The sequence below is a fragment of the Marmota monax genome, unplaced genomic scaffold, assembly GCF_021218885.2.
Source record: "Marmota monax isolate L192 unplaced genomic scaffold, Marmota_monax_Labrador192_F-V1.1 WCK01_AAM20220418_F8-fsc00006, whole genome shotgun sequence".
NCBI lineage: Eukaryota > Metazoa > Chordata > Mammalia > Rodentia > Sciuridae > Marmota > Marmota monax.
This window is the reverse complement of record NW_026693712.1, coordinates 5,939,806-5,966,753: the sequence shown is the minus strand read 5'-3', so window position 1 is coordinate 5,966,753 and position 26,948 is coordinate 5,939,806. Positions and strand designations below refer to the sequence as shown.

At 37.2% G+C, this 26,948-nt stretch overlaps 1 protein-coding gene across 1 annotated transcript in view; it reads left to right on the top strand.

Moving 5' to 3' along the window:
• Fbn2 (fibrillin 2) overlaps nucleotides 1-26,948 on the top strand; it is a 233,428-nt gene that overhangs the window by 187,625 nt on the left and 18,855 nt on the right. The window contains exons 36-55 of the mRNA XM_046460170.2: nucleotides 71-193; nucleotides 2,547-2,708; nucleotides 3,410-3,478; nucleotides 3,919-4,044; nucleotides 5,770-5,895; nucleotides 6,471-6,623; nucleotides 7,767-7,835; nucleotides 8,377-8,502; nucleotides 8,692-8,817; nucleotides 9,422-9,547; nucleotides 11,240-11,356; nucleotides 12,869-12,997; nucleotides 13,490-13,609; nucleotides 16,482-16,607; nucleotides 17,053-17,205; nucleotides 18,071-18,136; nucleotides 18,429-18,554; nucleotides 19,108-19,227; nucleotides 20,188-20,310; nucleotides 20,773-20,904. Coding sequence (XP_046316126.1) covers nucleotides 71-193; nucleotides 2,547-2,708; nucleotides 3,410-3,478; nucleotides 3,919-4,044; nucleotides 5,770-5,895; nucleotides 6,471-6,623; nucleotides 7,767-7,835; nucleotides 8,377-8,502; nucleotides 8,692-8,817; nucleotides 9,422-9,547; nucleotides 11,240-11,356; nucleotides 12,869-12,997; nucleotides 13,490-13,609; nucleotides 16,482-16,607; nucleotides 17,053-17,205; nucleotides 18,071-18,136; nucleotides 18,429-18,554; nucleotides 19,108-19,227; nucleotides 20,188-20,310; nucleotides 20,773-20,904 — 2,418 coding nt within the window. The remainder of the gene's footprint in view (nucleotides 1-70; nucleotides 194-2,546; nucleotides 2,709-3,409; nucleotides 3,479-3,918; nucleotides 4,045-5,769; nucleotides 5,896-6,470; nucleotides 6,624-7,766; nucleotides 7,836-8,376; nucleotides 8,503-8,691; nucleotides 8,818-9,421; nucleotides 9,548-11,239; nucleotides 11,357-12,868; nucleotides 12,998-13,489; nucleotides 13,610-16,481; nucleotides 16,608-17,052; nucleotides 17,206-18,070; nucleotides 18,137-18,428; nucleotides 18,555-19,107; nucleotides 19,228-20,187; nucleotides 20,311-20,772; nucleotides 20,905-26,948) is intronic.

The following is a 26,948-nucleotide window of genomic DNA, read 5'->3' as shown; positions in this document are numbered from 1 at the left end:
TCTTAGGAACAACAATATACATGAAGAAAGTAATGCTATTAATTAACATGGGCATTTTAAATGTTTTTAGATATTGATGAATGTGCAGATCCCATAAATTGTGTCAATGGCCTATGTGTCAACACACCTGGTCGCTATGAGTGTAACTGTCCACCCGATTTTCAACTAAACCCCACTGGTGTGGGTTGTGTCGGTAAGTAAAAGCTATAGAAATGAAATGAGCAAATAGAATTACATAGAGGGAAATATCTAAATTCTCTTGGCAAGGAACTGTGATGCATATTTGTTACAATTAATTTAAAAACAAAATAATCCCTCCCCTTTAAAATCTCCACTTTATTCCACGCTTTTGAATGACAGCTGATGAGCAACTAGCTACAGTCAGAAGACCATTTTGGGCACAGTATCTTCAAAACCAAGAAAATGTGTGATGGAAATTTGAGTTATTATTAAAATTCTTATTAAAATTATTGATAAAGTTGTGTTTCTATACCTTTTCCATTATGTAAATTATTTTTTTAAATTACTTTAAACATTTTTAAAGAATCCATTAGATGCATATGATAAATGATGAATATTTTTACTGAAAGGCTAAGTATAAGCAAACTATGTGCCAGCTGTTCCTCTCCTGGTTGTATGTCAAAGATATTAACTCTCAAACCTATACTCAGACATTCGTAAGACATTCATTGAAGTATTATTTGCAGAGACTAAGATTTAGGTACTGTTTTTGGAAAGTACATGGATTTAAAAAAGAAAAAGGCAGTTGTATGCCATGAAGTCCACAGACTAAATATTCACAAAGCAAGCATGATGGGGAAAGTTTATAAAAATGAGATGAAAATAGAAGAGCCCAGTAGAGGAAGGGGTGGGGGGAGGCATTGGGGAATTAAATGATCCAAATTATGTTATACATATATGAATATATAAATATATTAATGTTACAGTGAATCCCACTATTATGTGTAATTATAATGTCCCATTAAAATTAAACAAAAAACTAAATGAAATATATGATAAAAATAATCTTATGTAAATTTTAAATTATATTTATTTTGCAAAAATACATGTAAAAACTACCAACATTAAATACACGTGGATGATTGAGTAATAGAAGCAGAAATGGAGAATAGGGATAAAAGAGAGAGGAAGGGAGAGAAGGATGAATAACTTCAAACCTAGTAGGAGAGAGATCATGAGTTAACTTGCCTTTCTGTATCCAAGATTCAGCACTAAAAGCAAAATGAGAAAAGGAGAAATAAGTAAAACAATAAGAAAAGTGGCCCAAATAATTCTAAAGTGCAGCCAGAAATGAAAATTACTTTATAGACTGGTAAGAACTCTGTGCTTTACTCTGATTGAGAAGAGAAGCTATTGAAGGTGATTTACAGTAGTGTTTCTTTCATTTTTTTTTTAAATTTTTTATGGTTGGTTGTTCAAAACATTACAAATTTCTTGATATATCATATTTCACACTTTGATTCAAGTGGGTTATGAACTCCCATTTTTTCCCCATATACAGATTGCAGAATTACATCAGTTACACATCCATTGATTTACATATTGCCATTACAGTAGTGTTTCTGAGAGTTCAGTCTAGCTACAGAGGGAAAAATAGGGTTAAGGATGGAAATTGGCAGATGAGTTAGGAAACCATTGCAGTAATCCAGGGAAGAGACTGGAATTCAGTGGTAGAGACAGTGTGATTAGTCGGATTCCAGATATATTTTGAAGGTATTACCAGACTGAATAAGGATTGAGAGAGGAAGTCAAAGGTGACATCATGGTTATTGAAAATGCATAGCACATTTTCTATGTGGAGTATGAATATCAAAGAGTTTTATTTTTAAACATGTTAACTATGAAATAAGCAATAGACATTTAAGAGGAGAAATCAAGCAGTTTGCAGAAGGGTCAGGGGAGAGAAAAGAGATGGAATTCTAAATTTGAGACTTCTCAGCACAAAAGTAGTGTTTAGAGCCATAGAATCAAAATGGTAACAAATTGAGACCATTCTGAGATTCATTAATCCTTTACATAGAGAAGTCTAAATTTTTAACAGACTGACCTTCTAAAAACCTGCAAGGTTTGTTATGAAGATTGATGCTAAACCACGAGAGAATGGAGATAAGGAGGAAAGGAACGGGATGGGGTTATCAATATTTCCTAGATATGATAACATAACCTTAGATTAACTTATCCTGGTGTTTTTCTATTATTCATAAATCCCTGATACAGATTGATTGTACTAGAATTTTCTTGCATTCACATTATTGAAATGCCCAGAATGTCTCAAATGAGAAATATCTTTTTTAATTCCGTAAGTATCTGAGAACGTGATCCACATAAGTTTCTAAACACTGGAGAGTCTGTCGCGGTTTGCTATGTATGATTCAATCTTGAAAAGGTTCAAGGCAAGAGATTGTTTTGTGCCAAACATTAAAACAAACCTTTCATTATTGTCGTACAAAATTTGAATTTCATCCTTCGAGTGTCTTTTGCTAACCCTAGCAAGGGCAATTTTAAGCTCTTTTGTTGCTCTACAGACAACCGCGTGGGCAACTGCTACCTGAAGTTTGGTCCTCGAGGAGACGGGAGTCTGTCCTGCAACACGGAGATTGGGGTGGGTGTCAGCCGCTCCTCCTGCTGCTGCTCTTTGGGAAAGGCCTGGGGAAACCCCTGTGAGACATGCCCACCTGTCAATAGCAGTAAGTACAGGGCTGGAGAAGAGGGGACCAAACAGCCCACTTTATTCTTGGGCTGGGGGGCTGTGGAAGTAGTGAGGACAAAAAAAAACATGGATTTGTACTAATTAGATTATGCTGAAACTAGCCAAGAGTGTTTTATATAAAAGAAATTTTGATTCCTCTCTTTCTGCTATTTTTTCATGATACGTTTTTTAAAAAGAAAAACAGTTTTAACCATAGTCCAATATGAATGGTAATAATATCAATTCTCCATAGTATCACAGATGAAGGCCATTCTCGGTTCTTCTCAGAGGTAATTAGTTCAGGTTCATAGGTGGGTCGTATTTTCGAAGTCAGTCATAGAATACCTTAAATTGAAACATATGCTCTGATAGGCAAATGAACTCAATTTTTTGTACTGAAGAGTCTTGGTTTCACCTACTAGCCAACTCTACCTATAGAGTTGTGATATAAATTGTCTGAAAAGGAATTTTTTTCTTCAAAAACAAATGTTTTTGTTATTCTACTGTATCTAACACTTATGAAGTAGTGATCTTTGCTCATGTAAAATATAACTTTAAATGTATTTGATAGAACACTAAGGGTGGACACCCACCCCCCTTAAATGTATGTCTTGAGCCCAGCAGTTGCTGAATGCTTGCTTGCTCATTGTCTCAGCCACTTGGACACAGGTATCAAATCTGTTTTCTGTTATTTTCTAGCTGAATATTACACCCTGTGTCCTGGAGGTGAAGGCTTTAGACCTAACCCCATCACAATCATCTTGGAAGGTAAGTTCATGGGTAGATTCAAATAAGCTGCAGAGTTTACTTTAGAGAAAAACTGGTACAAGAATTTGTGAGGAGCAAACACAACAAGATTAATTAGCAAAATTACAGATGGGCATTCAATTACAAGAATGTTAAATAACTACTTTTCTCAATAAGTAATAATCCACTGCAGGGATATGATGTCTGATTGTTCTGCATAGAAACTACCATTGTCCTCCAGCTTGAACCATCCCCCACTTGGTTGTATCAGTCTTCACAGAATGGCAAAGTTCTCCCACAAAGCCCAGAAAATCCATGGTCAAAATAAAACCCCCACTTAAGTGTTCATTTGGATGCAAGCAAGTCTGTGGGTCTAACAAAATTACACATGGGAAGCCCTGACATTAACACTGGTCTTTTGCTATGGCATTGTTGCGAGTGAAGTGTCGCTCTTTTTGTAGACATTGATGAATGCCAGGAGTTACCAGGTCTCTGCCAGGGTGGAAACTGCATCAACACTTTTGGGAGCTTCCAGTGCGAGTGTCCACAAGGCTACTATCTGAGTGAGGAAACCCGCATCTGTGAAGGTGAGGTGAAGGGACACCTGTTTACAACAAAACCACTGCTCAAGATGAGGGCTAATCCCCAAGTTCTACCAGAGGATCTGTCGAGACTGGTTCATAGCGTTTTCTTTTCATATCAATGTTGCTAAGTTGTATGATGACAGATAATTTTAATCTATAGCTCATTTGTTATAACTTACTATGATTTTTCTGAGTAAGAGGACCATTTAAATATAAATTGGGATGCTGGGGTTGTGGCTCAGTGGCAGAGATCTTGCCTCGAACACGTGAGGCCCTGGGTTTGATCTTCAGCACCACATAAAAATAAATAAACGATAAAGATATTGTGTTCATCTATAAATTTTTTAAAATATATTTTAAATAAAATGGGAAAATAGAGTATGAAAACATACAGTATTAAATACATAGTTAATGAAAATATTAATAATGTATTCTATATAAGAAAAATAGGTCAGCATAAATGTAATGCGACTATTAAGTTAATATTGTTCAGTTTTATTCTTGGTTTGTTTGTTGTTGTTGTTGTTGTTGTTGTTGTTTGCACCTGGGATTGAACCCAGGAACATTCTAGCACTGAGCCACACCCCCAACCCTTTTTATTTTTCATTTTGAGACAAGGTCTTGCTAAATTACTGGGGCATGGAACTTGTGATCCTCCTGCCTCAGCTTCCCAGGTCTCTGAGATTACAAGCATGGTCCCTTGCACCTGGCTATTCAGTCATTTTTAAAACGTTGGATATGATGCAAAGAAGTTCAGAGGTTATGTGAACCCCTTCTTGCTTCTGTTCCCTCACATGGCATTATCATTAACCTTTTTAGGTACCTTTATTGTTACTAGACTGGAGTTTCTTTAACCGAAGTCCACACTTTATTTATATTTATCACTAAAGTAGAATCTCAGTATTTATTTGTTGAATGAACGATGCTTCTAAAAATGAACGTTAAACATGTAACATAATTCTTTTGGTTATAGCCTTTCTTTTGAAACATGTTAGGTAAATGATCTGGAAGAAATGTGATTTAATAAGAAAAAAAAATATGCAGCTACTCTGCTTCTAGAATCTCTCAATAGGTGTTGATTTAAAAGGAGCTATAAAGTTTCTCATAACCTCCATTTAATTGAAAGTTGAAATAAAAAACAGACTTTAAAGAAATTATATTTGGAGAGTATGAATTTCAATTAAAAAATATATAGGTACCAAGTAAATTAATTTTTGCCACCTTAGAGTAATTTCTTTATAAGATTTATATTTCTGTTTTAATATGGGGGAATATTTTTTTTCTTTTGAAGGAAGATATACCTGTGTCATCTAAATGCGTATCTTGAATATTTTCTTTATTTCTAAATTTTGTATAAATATGGAATTAGGGAATCATCTGTGCTTCTGTTCAGTAATCTAAATAACATGAATTTATCAAAAGTATATTTATTAGCCAGGTACTATGATGCACACCCATAATCCCAGCAATTTGGGAGGCTAAGGCTGGAGAGTCACAAATTTGAGGCCAACTTCAGCAGCTTAATGAGACCCTCAGCAACTTAGTGAGAACCTGTCTCGACATAAAAAAAAAAAGTATTAAAATCTATGGTTACAGCTCAGTGGTATAAAGCACCTGGGTTCAATCCTCAGTAAAGAAAAAATAATTTTATGTATAATTTATATATATATATGTGTGTGCGTGTGTGTGTGTCTCTTTATTGATTTGTGGATATTTTGACTGTTCAAGATATTGATGAGTGTTTTGCACATCCCGGTGTGTGTGGGCCTGGAACCTGCTACAACACCCTGGGAAATTACACCTGCATTTGCCCACCTGAGTACATGCAGGTCAATGGAGGCCACAATTGCATGGGTAAGTACAGGCTGCTGAGATTAATTAATTAAGCCATAGTTGTTGACTACACACGTAAGGGACTTCTCTCTCAGAATTCTTGTTCAGAATGTTTGTAAATTAAATTTTCATGAATACTGAAGTATTTAAGAATCTCATAGACTACTTTGCCTTTTGGCTATATAGTTACATTTTTTAAAAATCCAAAATAAAAATTTTCATCAAGTTTTGCAGCTATGTATCCTAAAATAATTTTAATTCTCCATTTATATAAATAAAACTGTTATAAAAATAAAAGAACATGCAAAATTTAATACTTAACTCTTTTAAAATTAAGTAAACGTGTTTGAGCAGAGATACAGATATATATTAATATTGTATCCCAAGAAAATTAAAAATGAAATCCCTTATCTAAAAAAGGGAGATGTTAATATAAAAATGACTTACTAATTTAAAAGGTTATTTTAAGATACCTAAAATGATACAAAGAAAATTTGTTTTCAGTTAGGTTAATCAAGAAAGCATGATGTTGCAGGTGTGAGGACTTCATGAAGTGCTAGCTGATATGAATAGCTAGTTTATTTTTCTCTGTGTAGACATGAGAAAAAGCTTTTGCTACCGAAGCTACAATGGAACCACTTGTGAAAATGAGTTGCCTTTTAATGTGACAAAGAGGATGTGCTGCTGCACATACAATGTTGGCAAAGCCTGGAACAAACCTTGTGAACCTTGCCCAACACCAGGAACAGGTAAGCATGCAGCCCACACTTGTACTGAAGGCTGAGTTAGTGATGCCCACCTAAGTATAACACTTCACTAAAAATCAGCATGTACTATAACCAGAGAAGCTCGGTTCTGACAATATCCAGGAGCATCATCTGGGCTTAGCTTCCCAAGTGGCCCTCTTTGGAAGTCAAAACACTAATTTCTGCCAATTACTATGCTACCTTGTAGAGAATTTATCCTTTCTGAAACTAATTCCTCATATGTAAAATAAAGATTACTAATAAATAGTGACAGGGAATAATTCATATGGTTGTAATAATGATTAATGAGATGATGTATATAAATTCTAATTTTCATATTGCCAGGCAATTGGAAATCATTAAATTGAGAATGTGGATGCTCAGTGTGTATTGGTGGTGTATGTACCAAAGATGTATATACAAAACCCTTGCCTTAATAGTGCTTGAAATAAAAGTATACATTACAAGTTTTAGCTAGTGCTCTTTTCAAGAATTTAATCACTTGTGTAACAGTGGGCATCAGAAGCATTTTGCTTCATAAAAATTAATACTCTTTTAAGTTTCCATTGGTTTGGTGAATTATATATAGGAAAAGCTGTCACAGTCTCTGTTCTATTTCATAATGAATCATTCTTTACTCCTCAACATTACAACAAATAGATGCTTTTGATTTTTAAAAAAAAAGACAAAATTCACATCTCATTCATTATGGGTTGTTAACCTGTGTCTCCACTACAAAACCATTTTTCCTATCTGTGTCCTTATGTGATCATAATCCTTTCTTAAATTCATGCTATAATCTGTTTTTCCAATTTATGTGTATTGGATAATTTTTAAAGTTCTGTATATCATAAGAAAATGAGTTTAAATGTCCTAAGAAGATGTTTTGAATCTCATGATATACTTACCATCTAATATTAGAGCAGTAAAAAGTTACTTGATAGAAATAACAATAATGTTAGAGAATACCTAGATCCACTATTTGCAGAAGTACTCAGTCACCAAATAAATATAATTGAAATTAGAATGTCTGGTTGTCAATAATATAAAATATATTTGTAAAAGTAATACTATTAAATAAAATGTTAATTTGAATGAATGAGCTTCAGAATGTTAAGAGTACATCGTTTTATTTATATTTTAAAGCTGACTTTAAAACCATATGTGGAAATATTCCTGGATTCACCTTTGACATTCACACAGGAAAAGCTGTTGGTGAGTTTTTCCAGATTATGTTTATATGTATTTTTTATTTATATATATATATATATATATATATATATATATATATATATATATTCTACTAAAATATACTCAGTTTTTTTTAAGGGAACTACAAAATACAATAACCTGAATTCCAGAGAGGAAAAAACATGCTTACTGATGAACCAAGTGAATAGTGGTATTATTTCATCAGCAGAGTCTGGTGATTGAGTTCTGATAGTTCTTTAATAGTTATACAGTAGTGGCAGTTAGGGTGACCTGATACACAATTTGAAGAGGGGGCTTGGTTCCCCAGGAACTTGTGCATTTTATCAGTCACTTACATTTTTCCACTGCTATTTAGAGGAATTCATCCATTTTATGGTTTGTGTGTTTTCATAAACCACAAAGCCATTTCTGCTATTATGGACATTTGATGTTTATGACACTGAATGTGCATTCTCATTCCAGGTATGCATAGCATTATTTGAGGTTATATGGCAAATACATTAAGCAGAATCACATATACCTTACCAAATCTGTTCAATTTCAGACATTGATGAATGTAAAGAGATTCCAGGCATTTGTGCAAATGGTGTGTGCATTAACCAGATTGGCAGTTTCCGCTGTGAATGCCCTACAGGATTCAGTTACAATGATCTGCTCTTGGTCTGTGAAGGTAATTCTGAATAATATATATGTCCTTAACCAAAAAGAGTTTGGTGTACATAAATGGCATTTAAACTGTAGTCTGATTTTCATTATTTCTTCTGAAGTCCTTTAAGACTTGCTCATCAAAATGGTGGCATGCCTGTTATCCTAAGGCAATGATGAATGCCTCTTTACCTTGGAACTGTTGCTCTTTCAGACATTGATGAGTGCAGTAATGGCGACAACCTCTGCCAGAGAAATGCAGACTGCATCAACAGTCCTGGCAGCTACCGCTGCGAATGCGCTGCAGGCTTCAAACTCTCACCCAATGGGGCCTGTGTAGGTAAGAAAGAGGCCCACAGGCACCACACACAAGAGCCTTTACATTTCCTACACTAAAAGGGAGTACAAAGCTGGGCTCAGTGGTGCACGCAGGGAATCCCAGTGGCTTGGGAGGCTGAGGGAAGGATCGAAGTTCAAGGCCAGCCTGGGCAATTTAGCAATGTAGCTCAGTAGTAGAGCACTCCTGGTTTAATTCCCAGTACTACAAAAAGGGAAAGAGGGGAGGGTAGTCCAAACATTTCTAACAAAATATAACTTCAAGAATAATTTTGAAAAGATTTTCTAACTTAGTCTGTTTATTTACAGAGAACCTATTTCACCATATATTTTAGATGATTTTATTAAGAAAAGATGTCCCTTTAATAGATTTCCCTGGGATAAAATAGTATCCTTGATACCAATCAACCTAAAAATTTTCATGATTAAAAAAGAGGCTTGGATACTTTGAAAGCCCTGCTTATTTTGATTCAGCTATTGTTATGGTTCATTTTCAGCCTGTCTGTAATAACTAATAGCAGGTTAGAAAAAATGCATCTGTGAAAAATGAAGGAATCTTAATAAAAATCAGATATGTGTAATATATGGGGGTTTTTTGTTTGTTATAGATCGCAACGAATGTTTAGAAATTCCTAACGTTTGCAGTCATGGCCTGTGTGTTGATTTGCAAGGAAGTTACCAGTGCATCTGCCACAATGGCTTTAAGGCTTCTCAAGACCAGACCATGTGCATGGGTAAGAACATTTAGTTCCAGGGAGCGAAGTGAGGCTGAGACTCCAAGATAGATTACAGTTGTCAAGTGCCATCAGTGACTACCACGTCGCTGCCATGTTAAACCGTTTAAGCCTTTTTTTATTCAGAGCACAGTTTGCAGGCAGGGACATAACACAGTATTCCTTGGTTCGGTGATTCTCAACTTTTCTCCTCTGAAGACATGTGGCCGGACACGCACTCTGAGATGCTGGAGGCTGTGTAAAGTTCACAGTACAGGCTCCTTTTTACCCCACTGGATTCTCCCTCAAAAGAGAGTTTAGGAATGCCAGGGAGTAGTAAGAGTGACAGTATTAATAGGTTATAGGGCACAACATTACACACTCCTTTTGCACAAATTATTTAATAATTCAGAATTTATCTGCATCTTGTGTATTTTATCACTTGTAGAAGCAAATATAACCAAACTCTTTGAAAATTCCCAGTAGCTAATATAATGGTTAGTTAAGTGATAATAGTGTTCAGTTAAGCACTTGCTGAGCTGATGATTAATAAGCTTTCAAAGGCAGATGGGCTGTTTGCCTTGAGGCTGGGACTGAGCTTAACTCCTTAAATCTGATGTCAGCGATTGGCTCTGCCTCTGCCAGAGCACGCTCTCTGTGCTTTGCCCTTGAAGGAGGAAAATTAAATTTAAAACTTGGCTATTTATAATTAGCATGTTCTCAGTGTGGAAAAAGCGAGGGTTATGCATCTACTCTTTTGGTATTCAAGATACTATCTAGGTGCATATTAAAATCAGGTTTTGGTATTCCTGAATTCATTTCCTTCATGGTATATCCATGCAACAAGGAACACCTGGAGAACTTCTCAGCTCATCCATTGCCTCCTAAGACTCCCCCCACTACTCCACCCCCACTAGCCACCCCCAACTTCTGCCACTCTGACAGGGAAAATTGTACAAAGGAGAACAGGCTCTGATCCTATTTGCATGGAATATTTTGTACTTCCTATATGCCCAGAGAGTATGATTTGCCTAAAAATATATGAGATTTATGATTTGGAAATCCACATGAAGGACATCTGCCCCGACTCTTAGCAGTTCTTCCATGATTAAACTCCATCAGTCCCCTCAGTCAGAGCTTCCTTCCTAAAGAACAGTGCCCTGTTTTTTGCATGGTACAGTTTTAGCAGCCTGGAATTCACAGTCCCAGGAGTACACTCTCTTTTTATGATGGATGGCCTGAGTATTTTGACTTCAGTCTTTCGGAAGGTTAATGATAATGAATTCTAAATAAACTCCAAATTGGAGTTTGAAGTTTAACATTAATAAAAACTAAAGTTTATCTTTGTTTTCTCAAATTAAGGTCTATCTATAAACTTTTGAACAAGTTTTTGTCATGTTTAATAGAACAAATTATTTTATTATTTCAAAAGGACAGTTTATTTATAATTGATAAGCAGACCTATTTATTTAAAGAATCTCTGGTAATGGGATGCTTGATTAGGCTGGATCTGAGTGCTGTATGTGCCTATACATCATTAAAGTGTTATTTTTTTTAATATAATTTTGTGATTTTGACTTTTTTCTACCTCTTACTTATTTTTCTCAAATCAATATGGATCCTTAGTACTATAGTGAGAAAATCTGCACAAAGTGAATACTCTTTTTTCCCTAATTAAAAGTTGAATTCCTTTAAGCCAGTGTTTCTTGGCAGATGTCGATGAGTGTGAGCGGCACCCCTGTGGAAACGGAACTTGCAAAAACACCGTGGGATCCTATAACTGTCTGTGCTACCCAGGCTTCGAACTCACTCACAATAATGACTGCCTAGGTGAGTCCATTGGTCAGTTCATTATTGCTTCTGCTTCATTTCTATGGACTACACTGAAAGAAATAATAAAACTATTCAGTTATAAAAATGGAAAACTTGTCAAAAGATATGTAATAACATTGACCAATTTCTCATTAACTAAAATCATTTTTTTGGCCTAAATAAACGAGACAATACACTGTTTTTAACACTTTTTGTCAGTTGACTAATCAGGAGAAAAAGGCATTCAGATGGTTGTAAACATTTTGGAACTGATTTAGGGTTTAGATTGCGTTCACCTCTTAAATGAGATTGAAAATAGACATTTTTTTTATTTCAATGCTACTACAAGTATTTTATACAGGTCTACTCTTGATTTGCATTCAAACGTCAGCAGCCTCATACTTGTAATACATGTACTGTGTTGAAATTTCCTTTTCCCTCAACTTTTGAAAACTGGATATCTTTCCCCAGGAAAATAGTGCATGGTGACTAGGTTTCCAGATCAACCCTCAGAAAACTCTCCTATACATAGTATATAGGTGTATAGACTTTGGTGCACACTAACATAACAAATGTGACCTGGGAATTAATACTGAGTGGGAGAGGTTCCTAAAGTGAGTTAGAGGAGGCAATAAAAAAAATGACAACACATGTGTGTCCCACCTGCCAAGCACTATGCCAGTACCTTGCAGCCTACCTTGTTTAAATTCCATGACCCTGCAAGGTGTGTGGAAGTAACTCAGGATTTGTAGAGCAAGAGACCATCACAGCTTAACCCCACCCACTTCCTGAACTAACCAGACTCACATTCCTGTTGGCTTTATTTTTTCGAAATTCTGCAATTGTGAAAATGTTTTTGCAACCAATTGGACATTTTTTCAACTCCCATCTCTTTGACTGTAGTTTCTTAAGCACTATACAGACAGAGTTAACTAGAAGACACAGGCATGGCTCTGACCAAGGTACAGTCCTCCAGCAACCCAGGAAATCACTCACATATAATCATCTTGAAATTTCACTAAACACGTAACATTTAATGTCCTTTTGTTTTCTTAATCCTGTATTATGTTTGCAATTCTGAGTGTTTTTAAACTAACTTATTTTTCTGTATTTAGCATGCTCAATTATTTCTGTATGTTCTGTGGTTAACATACTTAATCTCCAGATAATGGATCTACAGATTAGACCATTATGTTAAATCCCAGATAACCCCTTACATTCAGAAAAAGAAATATATTTCAGTTGGACAAACATAGAAAGCTTCACCTTAAACCTTCAACATTTATCTGGTTATAAATTCATGAGTTAGATTCATACCAAAGACACACCCTTGTGGTTGAAATACGGTAGGAATATATGTCACCTTATTACTTACATGATTCTTATGTGTCATTTTTTTCTGTGCTGATGAGGAATTGTAACGTAGGGTTTTTGAATATGTACAATAATGAATGTGTTTTAAGTTTCTGCTAGTGACATTGTATGGATGTAAGAGCTGTCTCTGAAAAGCTAACTCCTGTTTGTTTACAGACATAGATGAGTGCAGCTCCTTTTTCGGTCAGGTGTGCAGAAATGGACGGTGTTTCAATGAAATTGGCTCCTTCAAGTGTTTATGTAATGAAGGTTATGAACTTACTCCAGATGGCAAAAACTGTATAGGTAAGCCTCTAAACAACATATGGTCTTCATGGTATTTGGTTTTGTGCAAAAATGTGAATCCCCCGACTCCACCCACCCTCCGCCATCACACACACATACACTTAGGGAATCTCATTCACATTTCATTTGATCATTAGATAACATGAACAAGGTAACCTGTGGTAGGGTAATTTTGGTCTAAGTTGTTAGCCAACAGTTGGGAATGTGTCTTAGGCAATGTTTTATTGGGAACAGAGCTGGAGGCTGTCTGTGGCTCAATAAAAGTGAGCAAAAAAAAAAAAAAAAAATCAAGAAAATTAACAGCTTACCAAAAAAGTACTATCCAGAATGTCAGAAAAGTATCACAAGTGTATTTGTCTATGGTGCCCCAGCATTTGCTCTACCACTGAATTACATTCCCAGCTCTGTATTCTGTTATTATCATTCAGCAGATAAATTTGTGTAACAATCATCTTGTATTTTAGTTATTCTTTCTCTTCTTTCTCTTTAAAGATACTAATGAGTGCGTTGCCCTTCCTGGCTCTTGTTCTCCTGGGACCTGTCAGAATTTGGAGGGATCCTTCAGATGCATCTGTCCCCCAGGGTATGAAGTAAAAAGCGAGAACTGCATTGGTAAGACTAGCAGTCATTCTGAGGTCAACGGCTTGTGAAGTATTAATAAGGCTTTGTAGAGAGCTGGTGGAAATAGATTGAATCTCAGTCACTGCAAGCATGTGGAGCTAAGGAATTAAATATAGAGCTGCCTACATCTGTTTTATTGAACCATCAGAAATGATTTGATGCTAGGAATAAAAAACTTAGGGACATGGGATTTTTCATTAACAGAAATCTTATGCTACTCAAGGAATTTTCATCATACTCTAATCTTTTTTCCAAACATCAACAGAGACTTTCTACTGAATTTAAAGAGTGTCTACAAAAATTGTAATCTTTGGCACCCAACTTTAAAACAGTTATTAAAGGTGTCTAGGGTCCTAGAAATGTGAAGCAGAAAATCTTCACAATTCTGCTGAGACATTTTTTTCCTTGGGAGGGCCTCATGTCAAAACAGAAAATATTAATCCACTTGTCATAACAGATGTTTTTCTGTTGAAACTCTTCCAGCACACAAGAACACTGTAACCACATCAAAAGTGGGTCCCAGACTTGCCTGGTGGACATGATGAAGGTCGACCTCTTTACAGTTCACTTTATTTCACTTTTATACAAATTATTTTTTACAGCCTTGTTGAAATTCAGGAGCACCAACATCTTAGTGTGGTTTTCCTAACGTGAAAGAATTGCTAAAGATTTCTATTGCCTATTTTTAAAATTCTATCACTTTTGGCAAGATTCCATATACAGATATGTAGCTCTACTGTTTACATTAAGGGGTTTTTGAAGCTGAAAGGAGCCATTTATTTACTGCATAGAATTTAATTATTTCAGACTATTAGACAATATGAGTATCTCATGCTGATTTTCTGATTTTTATAGTTTATTGTCAGGTTGTCCAGTTAAAACAGTAATAAATAGTTATACTAGAATCATTTTAGTAAAAACTTATCTTATTTTTTAACTGTATTTCTTTAGTTGTAGGTGGACACGGTACCCCCATTTTATTTTTATGTAGTGCTGAGGATCTAACCCAGTGCCTCACATGTGCCAGGCGAGTGCTCTACCACTCAGCCACAGTCACAGCCCTTCTTTTTTTTCATATTTAATCTTGATTCTTTGTGTGTCCATGATCCATCTCTTCATGGACCAATAATAGCAGCTATAGCCACCATATTTTACATATATATACATGCTTCTTTGTTTCATGTAACCTTGGCTACCTTTTCTCTTTGTTTCAGATAATCTTGGCTACCTTTTCTCTTAATGAAAAATATAGATATCTATGATTTAGTTAACAGCTTATTGAACTTCAGAAATATTTCTTTCTGTAAACATTCTTAGTCATGCCACTGTTTTGCATCTCTGAAAATTTGACTTTTAAACTCTCTTCACTATAAGAATATTTCCTTTAGGCTAGTGTCTCTTCTACCAGTTTTTCTGAGATGATTCTTTCTAACATGAGCACACATGCTTCCACATGTGTAAATAACCATATGTGTACACACACATAAATCCATTCCTATGTTCCCCGGGCATTACAGTGAACACATGGCACCTTTCTAGGTGGTAAAAACACAAAAATACACACACAAAAAAATGGCTTTGGGGAACTTGCTGCCTAATGGGAGAGATGTATTTCTGTAAGCAACTCTGTTTTGTATGGTCGTCATGACAAATACTGCTCTGGAGGCATGTCTGGGATGTGGGAGTACAGGATGAGCTTGTGAGTAATCTTGATAATGGTGAGACGGTGGAGGGTCAAGAAAGTCCATCACAAAGAATCCACCACATTCTGGGTTGGATGGGAATTTACTAATGAAAGAGGGAAAGGAAACAGAAGAGGCTATTTGAAAACAGGCAGCACAAGCATGGTAAGGGACATCATGGGGCTGACTCAGAAGATTAAATTTAATCTTCCAGGCCATGTGGAGGCATTACAAGGATTCTTGGTTTTTAGAAGGGCTGTGATATTACTCATTCACTAAAATTCTGCTGATGTGAATTAAGATATTAGTGTTCGACAGACATCATGCCCTAGGGGCTGAGGATGCAACATAAGCTAAAGCAACATCGCGTGTCCTCATGGAGTTCACATTCTGATGTGCCTGAAGTTATGTAATATTGATTCAGTCAGTTAAAGTAACCCATGGAATGTGCACTTTCCATGAAAAAGGTGTCCAAACACCATTGCTGGGATATCCATATTTATTTTAAGGAACCATTCTGGGACCAGGGGGAAATGATAACATTCTCAATGTATCTGGGTCCTCCTACTTCCATAGGCACAAATTTTCAAAGTTATCAGTTGGGTTCTTTAGAAAGGCAACCAATCCTAGTGGCAGTGAGGCAAGAGAGGAAAGGTGCAGAAATCCAAGAGACTTGCAATGATACAGGTGGCAACTGAAGATGGGTTGAGGATCACTGAGGAGGTAGAATGGAAGGCCATGTGCTATTTGTATATGGGGCTTAAATGGTCAGAGGGAGAAATAAGGTTGATTTCATGCTCTCCATTTGGATTATTGAGAAAAGGATCAGGAAGTGGATCAGTCAGTAGCTATGTTGAGTGATGCATGAGATGTAGAATTGGCCACATAAGTAGGCATGTGGCTGTACACACACCTTGAGGATCAAGTATAAGGAGCTGGTGCTGAGTTAGGACTTCTCACATATAGTTGGTTGAAATTGGATGTAATGTTTGACTTTCGAAGCATTAAATGGTTTATTTTAAAAGCATAATTTAAGCATATACATAATGTAATCTCTTATTTCATACTTAACCTCCATTGGCTAGTAGTGTACTATTGTGGTGTGGACAAATAACGTATTTTCAGATATTAAACAGTGTATGGATTTGAATAAACTAACAAATTCTCCCTCTGCTCTGCAGATATAAATGAGTGTGATGAAGATCCCAACATCTGTCTTTTTGGGTCCTGCACTAATACCCCAGGGAGCTTCCAGTGCATCTGCCCCCCTGGCTTCGTACTGTCTGATAATGGACGGAGATGCTTTGGTAAGTTTTGGAATGACTTTTCAGTCATAATTCACCCTTAGAAACTCAGCGCTAGATGGCAAACCATCATGCTAGTGTTTTCTCCTAACAAAATACATGTTTATGGTAAAATATATATATATAATTTTAAAATGTTAAGTCTCAAAACTATGATACAGCTGAGCGGGATGGCGCACGCCTGTAATCCCAGAGGCTCCGAAGGCCCGAGGCAGGAGGATCACGAGTTCAAAGTCAGCCTCACCAAAAGTGAGGCACTAAGCAACTCAGTGAGACCCTGTCTCTAAATAAAATACAAAACAGGGCTGGGGGTGTGGCTCAGTGGTTAAGTGCCCCTGAGTTCAATCCTTGGTACCCAAGATAAAAAAAGCAGAGAGTTATATACAAATTGATTCATCTGTTTAAATGACCAGTAAGGAGCTCTGTTATGTTTGATTTCTTGATTAAGATACTCGCCAGAGTTTCTGCTTCACGAATTTTGAGAATGGGAAGTGTTCAGTACCCAAAGCTTTCAACACCACCAAAGCAAAATGCTGCTGCAGTAAGATGCCAGGAGAGGGCTGGGGCGACCCCTGTGAACTGTGTCCCAAGGACGATGAGGGTAAGAGTGACGGCATAAACACATTTGCACCAGAGTTTCAATGTCTGTTGAGTCGGTGTGGCATGTAGTTTGTGAATTTTTTGAGGGTGACATGGTCCCCTCATGGATAGATTTTGATGGTTCAGTGAGCATCCTCGTCTGGGAAACTTCTTTCAACATTTGTGTACAACATGTGTAAGCACAGGGAGACCTGCCCATGTATTTCATTTTTCCTCCCAATAGTTGGTATTACTTGCTTTCAGAAGAATGAATTTGAGAGATTCATGGAAGGAGATGCAAGAAGAAAATGGAAATTATATTCCAGATGATTGCAGAAGTCTGGTGTGGGGAGTTTGGGGGTTGCACGCACAAGCCCCTGGGTTTGATCCCCAGAACCTCACACACAAAAAGTCCCATGTGGGCATAGTATCACAAGCTGTAGTTCTCAGAATATTATGTAGATGAGAGTTGAATCGCACAATAGCTCTTTGCATGAAGAAACCAGCAGCCTCCTAGGTCTTGTGAGCATCAGTGAATTGTAGAATGATTCCCTGCAGGATCAAACAGGCCTGGTCTCCAGGTTAGAGGTGGCTTCTGTGTGTAAAGGGCAGGGAGGTCTTTTCGGTGGCTCATTGTTAAAAGAACCACAAACAGAAAGAACAAGGAGACCTAGGTGGGTGGCACCCTGGAAGGCCCAGCTCAAGTGGCCTTCTATAAATATACTCAGTGTTGCTTTTGATATAAATCATGAAAATAGAAGACTCTTGTTGAGGACACCTGAGTATAAGAAAAATAAGTACAATTTCATGTATATTGTTAATTGGTTCTTAAGTTCTCTGATGGTTGAGGCTCTTGAATGATGGGGAATTTATGTATTTCTCTGCAGTTGCATTCCAGGATTTGTGTCCATATGGCCATGGAACTGTCCCCAGTCTTCATGACACGCGTGAAGGTGTGCTTTCTTATATATTTTATTCCTATATTCGCATTTTATACAATATATTTTTTCATTTACTATATAAGCCATGCTAATTGTACTATGTAACACATAGTATATTTATATAATGTACATTTATAATATTTTTGTATCATTTGCATTGTATGAGCTTGTCATGATATATGAAATATGTGTTTCTCTGACGAAAGAAATATCATTTTATTAATTTTAATCTATGTTGGACAGATATAAACAGTATTGGCAATTTTTTTATATGAGGAAGTTCATGAGCAGTTGTATGTTTCAGATGTCAATGAATGTCTTGAGAGCCCAGGCATTTGTTCAAATGGTCAGTGTATCAACACTGACGGATCTTTTCGCTGTGAATGTCCAATGGGCTACAACCTTGACTACACTGGAGTGCGCTGTGTGGGTGAGTTGGCTCCACATAATTTGAAAGTTCTGTTTTATTGCTCAGATTCAGCAAAGAGTGTCTCAGGTACCCTGGGTGGTAGTGGGATTTACAAAGTCAGGATAAGTAACCAGTAACAGTTCTTTCTTTACCCACCTTACTTTTCCTAGACTGATTTGGTTTATGTGATGATGGAGAGAGTTACCTAACCTCTTGTCTTCAGTCAAGTATATAATTTCTCTAGAAACTTAGAATGGCCAAAACTTATAACTAGGAATGAGATCCACTTTACTTTGTCTTATCACACCTTCTCTTAAAGCTGAGGACCATATCTCTCTTTTGGATTTATGATCTTTAGAAAAAGCTTTGCAGTCTGGGGGTCAGACCTTGCATACCAATACTTCATAAAGTATTGGCATAAAGAGCAGCCAGCTAAGGCCAGGGGGTGCAAGGGTCATTGTGCACTTCAAGGATCCCGGGAATGTGTGAGGGCCAGTGGGGATCTTCAGGGACATGCTTCTTTGAACTAAAAGTTCTCCAAGCCTTGTGGCACTTTCTTACTCTTCTCTTTCAGATACTGATGAGTGTTCAATCGGCAACCCATGTGGAAATGGTACATGTACCAATGTTATTGGGAGTTTCGAATGCAATTGCAATGAAGGCTTTGAGCCAGGGCCCATGATGAATTGTGAAGGCAAGTGGTTCTTGTCTGAGCATGATTTCATCTTGATATATTAAATGTATTTTAATGTTTTAGTCTTTATATTGTTAGGATACTCTGCTGAAGTTCATATTCACCTCAAGTATATTTTCCTTTACCTTGGTGAGCACATTTACAGTAGCTGCTCTAAAAACCTTACTTGATAATTCTAGATCATCTGCGGTTAGCATCTGCTGATTTTCTTTTCACTTGAAATTGGATCATATTTCCCTGGCTCCTCAATATATTGTTAAATTTGAATTTATACTCCAGATATTGTGAATGATATAGTCTGAAATCAGTTCTGTTGCTCTGAAGGATGTAGATGCTTTTGTCCTCGGCAGTTAAATGTGGGTGGACACAGTGGACAGCTATTGTCTGGCAGGCCTGTGGAGGGTTAAGGCTCAGATTTTGTTTCTGCTTTTTAAGCCTTCCTGGCCAGCTTCCTTGGTTTTGCCCCACAAATTCATGGTACAGTCAGCAACTTAGGCTGAGCATGTGGAAAACAGTATTGTTTCTCTCCAGTGCTTCCCTCACTCTTTAGCAGCATTAGTTGTCCCCACGTTCCCTCTCCTGGTTCATGTGGACAAGATCTCAGGAAGTTTCTATTGGACATTGAGCTACCAGGTACAGCTACTGCCAGGACTATGGCCATCTGCAGGGTAATTTCAGAGGGGAAAAAAAAAAAGTGGAAATTACTCCCTGATGGTTGTTTGCTCTGAGTTTCAAACTCACAACTAAAAACTTCAGGTTGCTTTTATATTTTTTCCCCAGACTTTATAGCTGTTATTTATTGAGGAAGAGTTTACCCAGTACCGATATCTACATACCAGAAGTGGAAGTTTTATTATCTTATTGCTTTTTATATGGCCTTCGAGTAAATACATTTGAATTTCTTTAAACAAACAATTAGCGCTCTAGGCTAAGCACATGCCTGTCCATCTCTTTGATCAGATATCAACGAATGTGCCCAGAATCCGCTGCTGTGTGCTTTCCGCTGCATGAACACCTTTGGATCCTATGAATGCACGTGCCCGGTTGGCTATGCCCTCAGGGAGGACCAGAAGATGTGCAAAGGTAAGGCCACAGACAAGGGTGTCATTAGAACTTTATTTGCCTTGCTGGAATACAATTTAGTAATTTCATAGTTCTCAGCGGGCTTCTTCTAGAGCTTTACAGAAATAAATACGACAGCATTTTGCTGGTACATTTTCATACCTACATAACGAGACATCTGATGGTTTGTGCAATTAAGTTGAAGAAGGTAAGAGAGGTTAAGGAGCCACCATGTTACGGTCTTGGGTTCTTAAGCAAATATTGCCCTTCCCTGGAATTATTGTTAGGACTAGTGCTGGAATGGTTGTGAATCCAGAGTATAGCCAACACCTGAAGAGACCACGATCCACCTTTCTGTCTCACACCATAAAATAACATGTTAAGAGCCAAAGACCAAAAAAATGTGGTTTAAAATTACTGAAGTATAGCCTGCTTCAGACCATTTCCTATTTTTTGTTTTTTCCTATTAAAAATGCTTTATAGATCTGGATGAGTGTGCTGAAGGGCTACACGACTGTGAATCCAGAGGCATGATGTGCAAGAATCTGATTGGCACCTTCATGTGCATCTGCCCCCCTGGAATGGCCCGCAGGCCTGATGGAGAAGGCTGTGTAGGTAAGCTTTGAGGGATGATTCTGTTTATGTAATGTGCCTGCTCCAAGCCACTTGGGTGTTGCTGTTCCCAAATCTTCCTCACTGCAAGCTAGCTGTTTTCCAGCTGTGTGAAACCTCAATGTGCCACAGTAAGCTTTCAACCGTATCAGGGTCCACACCAGTGTAAGAGGTTCTGGATCATGCGGTGGTGAGTATGCAGCCTGAGAACATATGCCCTTTGGATTTTCATGATCTTCTGTGTCCTGAAACTCTGAAACTCTAGATTTAGAAAAGGGTTAATTCCTGAATGACATGTGCAATATAAAATTAATTTTTTTAAATGTTTGAAACAATCCATCAGATTATGAGTGGATTTGTCACTATAGCGAAATACCTGAGATAATTAACATAGAAAGGTTTATTTTGGTTCGTAATTTTGGAGGTTCCAGGCCATGGCCAATGACCCTGGGTTTTGGTTCTCTGGTGAGGCAGCACCATCACGGCAGGAACACATGGCAGAGCAAAACTGCTCAACTCATCAGCCAGGAAGCAAAAGGGTGAGAGGAAGGGGCTAGGGCTCTACATTCCCTTTTGGGACATGCACCTAATGGTCCTCATTTCTGTGTTAGTCTCCTATCACTGTAAAAAAATACCTGAGAAAAACAACTTACCAGAGGAAAGATTTATTTTGGCCCAGGCTTCAGAGGTTCAGTCTGCTGGCTCCATTGCTATGGGCCTGTGGTGAAGCAGAGTACCATGACTGAGAGGTGTAGTGGAACAGAGCTGCTCACCTCATGGAGGCCAGGAAGCAGAGAGAGAAGGGGCTGGGGACGAGACCTACTTCGTTCATTGTGTCCCCACCTCCTACAGCTTACACCACCTCCTAGTCATCCATTCAGTTATGAACCAATCAGTGGATTAACTAATTAATGTAATCAGAGCCCCGCCTATGAACATTGCTGCTTTGGGGACCAAACACATGAGCTTCGTGTGACACCAGTTCCAAGTGTCAGGTCCTGGAACTGCCCTAAGTAAGCTGTGTGCCTTCAGAGTGATTTAATTCTCAGTCCTTCCTCGGTTTCCTCACTGTACTCAGTGAACAGGATTGGTGGAAGGGGTGGAGTAGAGGGGTGTTTGCTCTGCCCCCAATAGTCTATGATCATGTGAACTTTATTTTACAAAGATCCAGGGCCACATTTTACATGTGTATCTTTTCTTGTTAAATGACAAGATGTAGGTTCTGGAACTTTTCTGATCCTCAAGCTCTTCATTATACTACACTGATAGCTGAAATGTTTGCAAAGTTTATTTTTGACCACGAGGAAACTTTTCATTTTATGCAGACAATGTTTTCATGACTAGAAATTCCATAAAAATAGCCAAAATATTGAAAAGTGTTTACAAAACTCAGGATGAAAGATAGAGCCCCTACAAATAATTTTCAAAAATGTTAAGTACATGAAATTGAAATCCAACAAAATTACTCAAAAAGGTCAACTGCAATAACAACTTAAAATATTGCAAGCTACGGAAGTTACACAGGAATTCTAAAACCTTTTGTAAAGAAAACTGTAAACTTAATCAGAGGTGGAAACTTGACTATGCAATGTAATATAGCCCAGTAATTATTTCTTAAATACATGAATAAAGATCTCTAATAAAAAATGTACCAATATTATTAAATTTTAATGAAAATGACAGCAGAATAACTTTTGAATTCTTTAACATTTTGAAAGGAAGGAAGGTTTTATTTTTAAGTTGATAAATAGAGGAGTTTCTTCTATCTCATTTTCAAACCTGGAAGATTTTAGAATCATGACAGGTGAGGGAGAATACAGGACTGTCTTGATCAAAAGAGAAATGGTCACCACTGCAGCTTCCGAGAACACCTTCTAACAATGTAAAATTTCAAACAAAAACATGGAAGATGTTTGGTAGCATAATCTTCTTTAGATGTTGGTGGATTGCCCTAATTTTTAAAGTTCATCCAGCAATCTTTGATTAGAAGGTTAGGGACAAAGGTGGGGGAGAGCAGTGAAAGTGTCCACCCACCAAAGTTATCAAGAGAGGTGGAAATGAAGGAGAAGCTGGTAGCATAATGTTTAATTATCCACAAACTCATCTAATCATAGAAGCTTCTAGAGGTAAGGCAAGGAGAAGAAGAGGAAAAGCATCAGACTCTAAGACTTAAGTGTGCCTGTGAATACAGATCTTTATCTCCTTAATTATCTGAAAGCCTGAGTGTAATGCCAGGACAGAAAACATGACAGATTGGCAAGGAAATGTTCCTACAAAAACTGCAAATTGACACTGTGGAGTATACCTGGTTGTGACCTGCTCTGCTGTTGTTTTCAGCAAGTAGCTGAACTGGAGAAAATGGTCCAAAGATGAATTAATTGTACAACTCTGCAGCTAATGTTTACATATTGGAGAAAAAGAGAAGAAAGGAAAATAAACAGACTCAAGAACCTCAGGAAACGAAGAGTTAGAAAAGTCACTCTAATACTCTGTAAGAGATATTATTAAGTAAAAATGTAAATAGATAAAAAAAAAAGATTGGGAAAGAGAAGACAAGACAATATTAAGAATTGAGGATCTAGTAAAGCCCTGGGAAGAAATAAAACTCCACAGAAATTAAAGTCACATCAGAAGTCATAAAACACATGAAGACTGAAAGCACAATCAGGAATGTGGATTTGCAAGGGATCAATAGAAAGACCAAACAAGGGGAAGACAAATAAATCCCTAATACATGCATCATAGAAAAACCTTTTAAAAAATAAAATAAACAAAACAGGAAAAATATTCAAAAATGTTTGAGTATTTGGGGAAGAGTTTCTTGTACATCATAAAAGGCATACTGACTCATGAAAAGGTGGTGCAGAGCAGTTGTTCATTGCTTCGGTTGCATCTGTTGAACACTTATGATGTTTGGGGTGCTGGGGATACAGTAATGAACTAGAGGACAGTTCCCCTACTCTCCAGGAGTTTATGTCCTGATCTAGAAGAGACAGGCATGGAATAAATAAGGACATCAACATGATAATTTCATAGAGTGGCAAGTCTTTTTAAGAAAATAATATTCCGTGACTGACTCGGAGCTCCTGTAGAGTCATTTGGAAGACAGCTTCTCTGATGAAGCTGCAGCCAAGAATGAAAAAAGAAATGCCAAGAGCAAAGCACGTGTGGCAGAAGTGAGGCAAGCAGAGCTGAGTTTGCGTAGGAGAGTGGCAAGAGCACTGTGGCCACCATGAAGAGCTTGGCTTGATGCAGAGCACATTGTGGAGGAGTGGTTTGTGGGCCCCAGGGATGAAGGGTGAATACGAAAATCTGGTTTCTTTTCCACCAGGTCTGTGACCTTGGGCAACTTGGCTTACCTTTGTACCTCAAATTCCTCCTGTAAAAATAAATAGGAATAATGAGAGCACTTACCTCATAGGGTTGTTGGCTTGATTAAAGAATTATAGAACCCTTAGTTCAGTGCTTGGCAGATGGTAAAATTTCAATTGTTACTTGTTGTTATTAACTAATCTGCATTTTTAGAGATTTCTGGCTGCCTTAGGTAATGCATTTTAAGGAGGGGTGATTTCATTTAGGTGGTTTTAAAAATCATCCAGATGAAAGAATAAAGATGGTACTATAAAGAGTCTAGAAAGGGAGTGAAGTGGACTGGATTTCAGCAACAGGTGGTTCTGCTGATGGATTGGTTGGATATGGTAGACAAAGGAAAAGAGGCATAAAAAATGAGTACTGGGATTTTTACTTGAATAACTGACTGGATGATGCTACCCTGGAAAAGCCAGAAGACCAGAATTTATGAGAACACAAAAGAATAAAAGTTCTGTATACTGTCAAGTGGGCAGAGGGCAGAGATATAAATTGCTGGCCTATACATCGTGCTTAAACACACACACACACACACACACACACGGGATTGATGAGAACACCAGCCAGCAAGATAGGAAGTTCTCCAGGTTGATATGGTGTCTCAAGAACTAAAAAAAAAAAAAAAAACATATGATGCAAGTGTCAGGGAGTAATAACCTTAATATAACACTATTGAGAGGAAGAATAAGAAGCTTTGATGAGCTGTTTGGGAAGCTTCGATGGACAGATAGAGCATGTGAGTTAAGAAAGCATCAGATGTTGGAGCTGGAGTTGGGGCTCAGCGGTAGAGCGCTTGCCTAGCATGTGTGAGGCCCTGCGTTCGATCCTCAGCACCACATAAAAATAAATAAATAAAGGTATATTAAAAAAAAAAAGTAAGTATCAGATGAGGAAGTAGACAGGACTACCGTAGATCTTTTTTTTTTTTCAGGAGATTTTATCCTAAAGGAAAATAAAGAAATATGGCAGCAAACTAGAGGCGTAAAATGTGATTGAGAGAGTGTTTGTTAGAATATAGTTTCTAGAGAATGCATGCTGAGGGGCTCAGTCCTTGAAATGTTGGAAGGCAACCCCAGACTGCCAGTGCAGGGCTGGCCTTAGGAAAACCAAAGACACTTCATTGTGGGCGAAGGACAAAAGGCCACATCCTGGTAGCTCACAGTGAAGTGATATCTTATGCATTTCAGTGGCAAGGGGATCATTTTAGAAAATGGGAGCATGAACATTCTGAGAAACAGAATGATCATTGAGGAAGAACCCAATAGCCATTGGCAACTTGAATGTGAAAATGAGGCATGTCTTGGACTGTTTTCCTCAAGCCTGTTGTGCTGCACTGGGTTAGGCAGGTGAGCATGGACAGGAGTGATGGAAAATGAAAATGTCAATTACTAGCAATGCTCATGTGGTCCAGAAATTGGCAAAGGATAGAAAGTGGATGCTGGAAATGAAAATTTTATAAATGGCACATCAAACCAAAGTATACCTTCTAAAGTTACAAATGCCAACAACAGCAATCCCTGCTTTTTGGTAATTCTCAAAATGAGTGGCAGTAAAGCAAAAGTAATCTAAGAATTTGAGACATATTAAGTTATCTTTCAAGTACAAATGCTCTATTATACATCTGAGCTCAGGTAGTATATTTAGCAAGAGCCCTTTTTGAAAAACACAATTCAGACAACTAAAATGTTAATCAGAACAAAGGTGGGATGACGTTAGGGAAAAGATTAGATCAAGGTGGCAGACCTTGCACCCTCAGATTCTAGAAATAATAAATAGGCAATTTTTAAAATTCAGAGATTAGCTCAGTACTTTATATATTTTTAAATGGTTGTGATATTATTTTTCCTAAAAGGGAAATGATATTACCTCAAGACAAACATGGTGAATTTCAAAACACTAAGAGCAAAGTTAAAATCCTTAGAGCTTCCAGAAAGGAAAGCTAGATTCCCTACAAGTGAACAGTAATGCTGAGTAAAAGAAAGTAATTTTTAACTAAAATTCTAAAATCAAGTATGGAAACAATCAAAATAAGACCTTGTCAGAAATCTGTTTTAGAATGTATTTACCACTCACATACCCTCTCTGAAATAATTCCTGAACTGTATACTCTAATATAATTTTTTTAAATTAATCCAAGAGAAAGTGATTGTATATGTGATGCGGTGGAGAGCCAATAAGCCAGTAAATTTCATTATTTAAGTAGATGCTGATGGATAGTACATTACAAATGTAACAAGACAAAGTTTCTAGATCATATTAACATGGTTGTTGGCACTGGCAGAAAGCAAAGAGAAGTAAATACTCACAAAGGTGCTTGTTACAGAAGCTTTTGTAGAAAATATATGCACTAAAATCCATTATGTTCCAATGCCCCATATATAGGACACCTACAAATTGAGCAACAAAGATTTAGTTTAAACTGCTCCATTACTGCTAGAACATAATGGGTAATTTTGAAGCATGCATTGAAATTGTTTAATGGTTACCACTAGAAGAATAAATAGTACACTGTAATTTCTAAATATGAGTTGGGAGCAAGAGGAAGGAATAGAAAACTAGACTATCTAATAGCTGAGAAAAGGAGGAAATAGCACAGTACATGTAAAACATAAAACGGCAGGTGAGAATCGAGACCTGACAGTCATGATAGATGTAGGATAAATTGCTGGTTTAAAGAT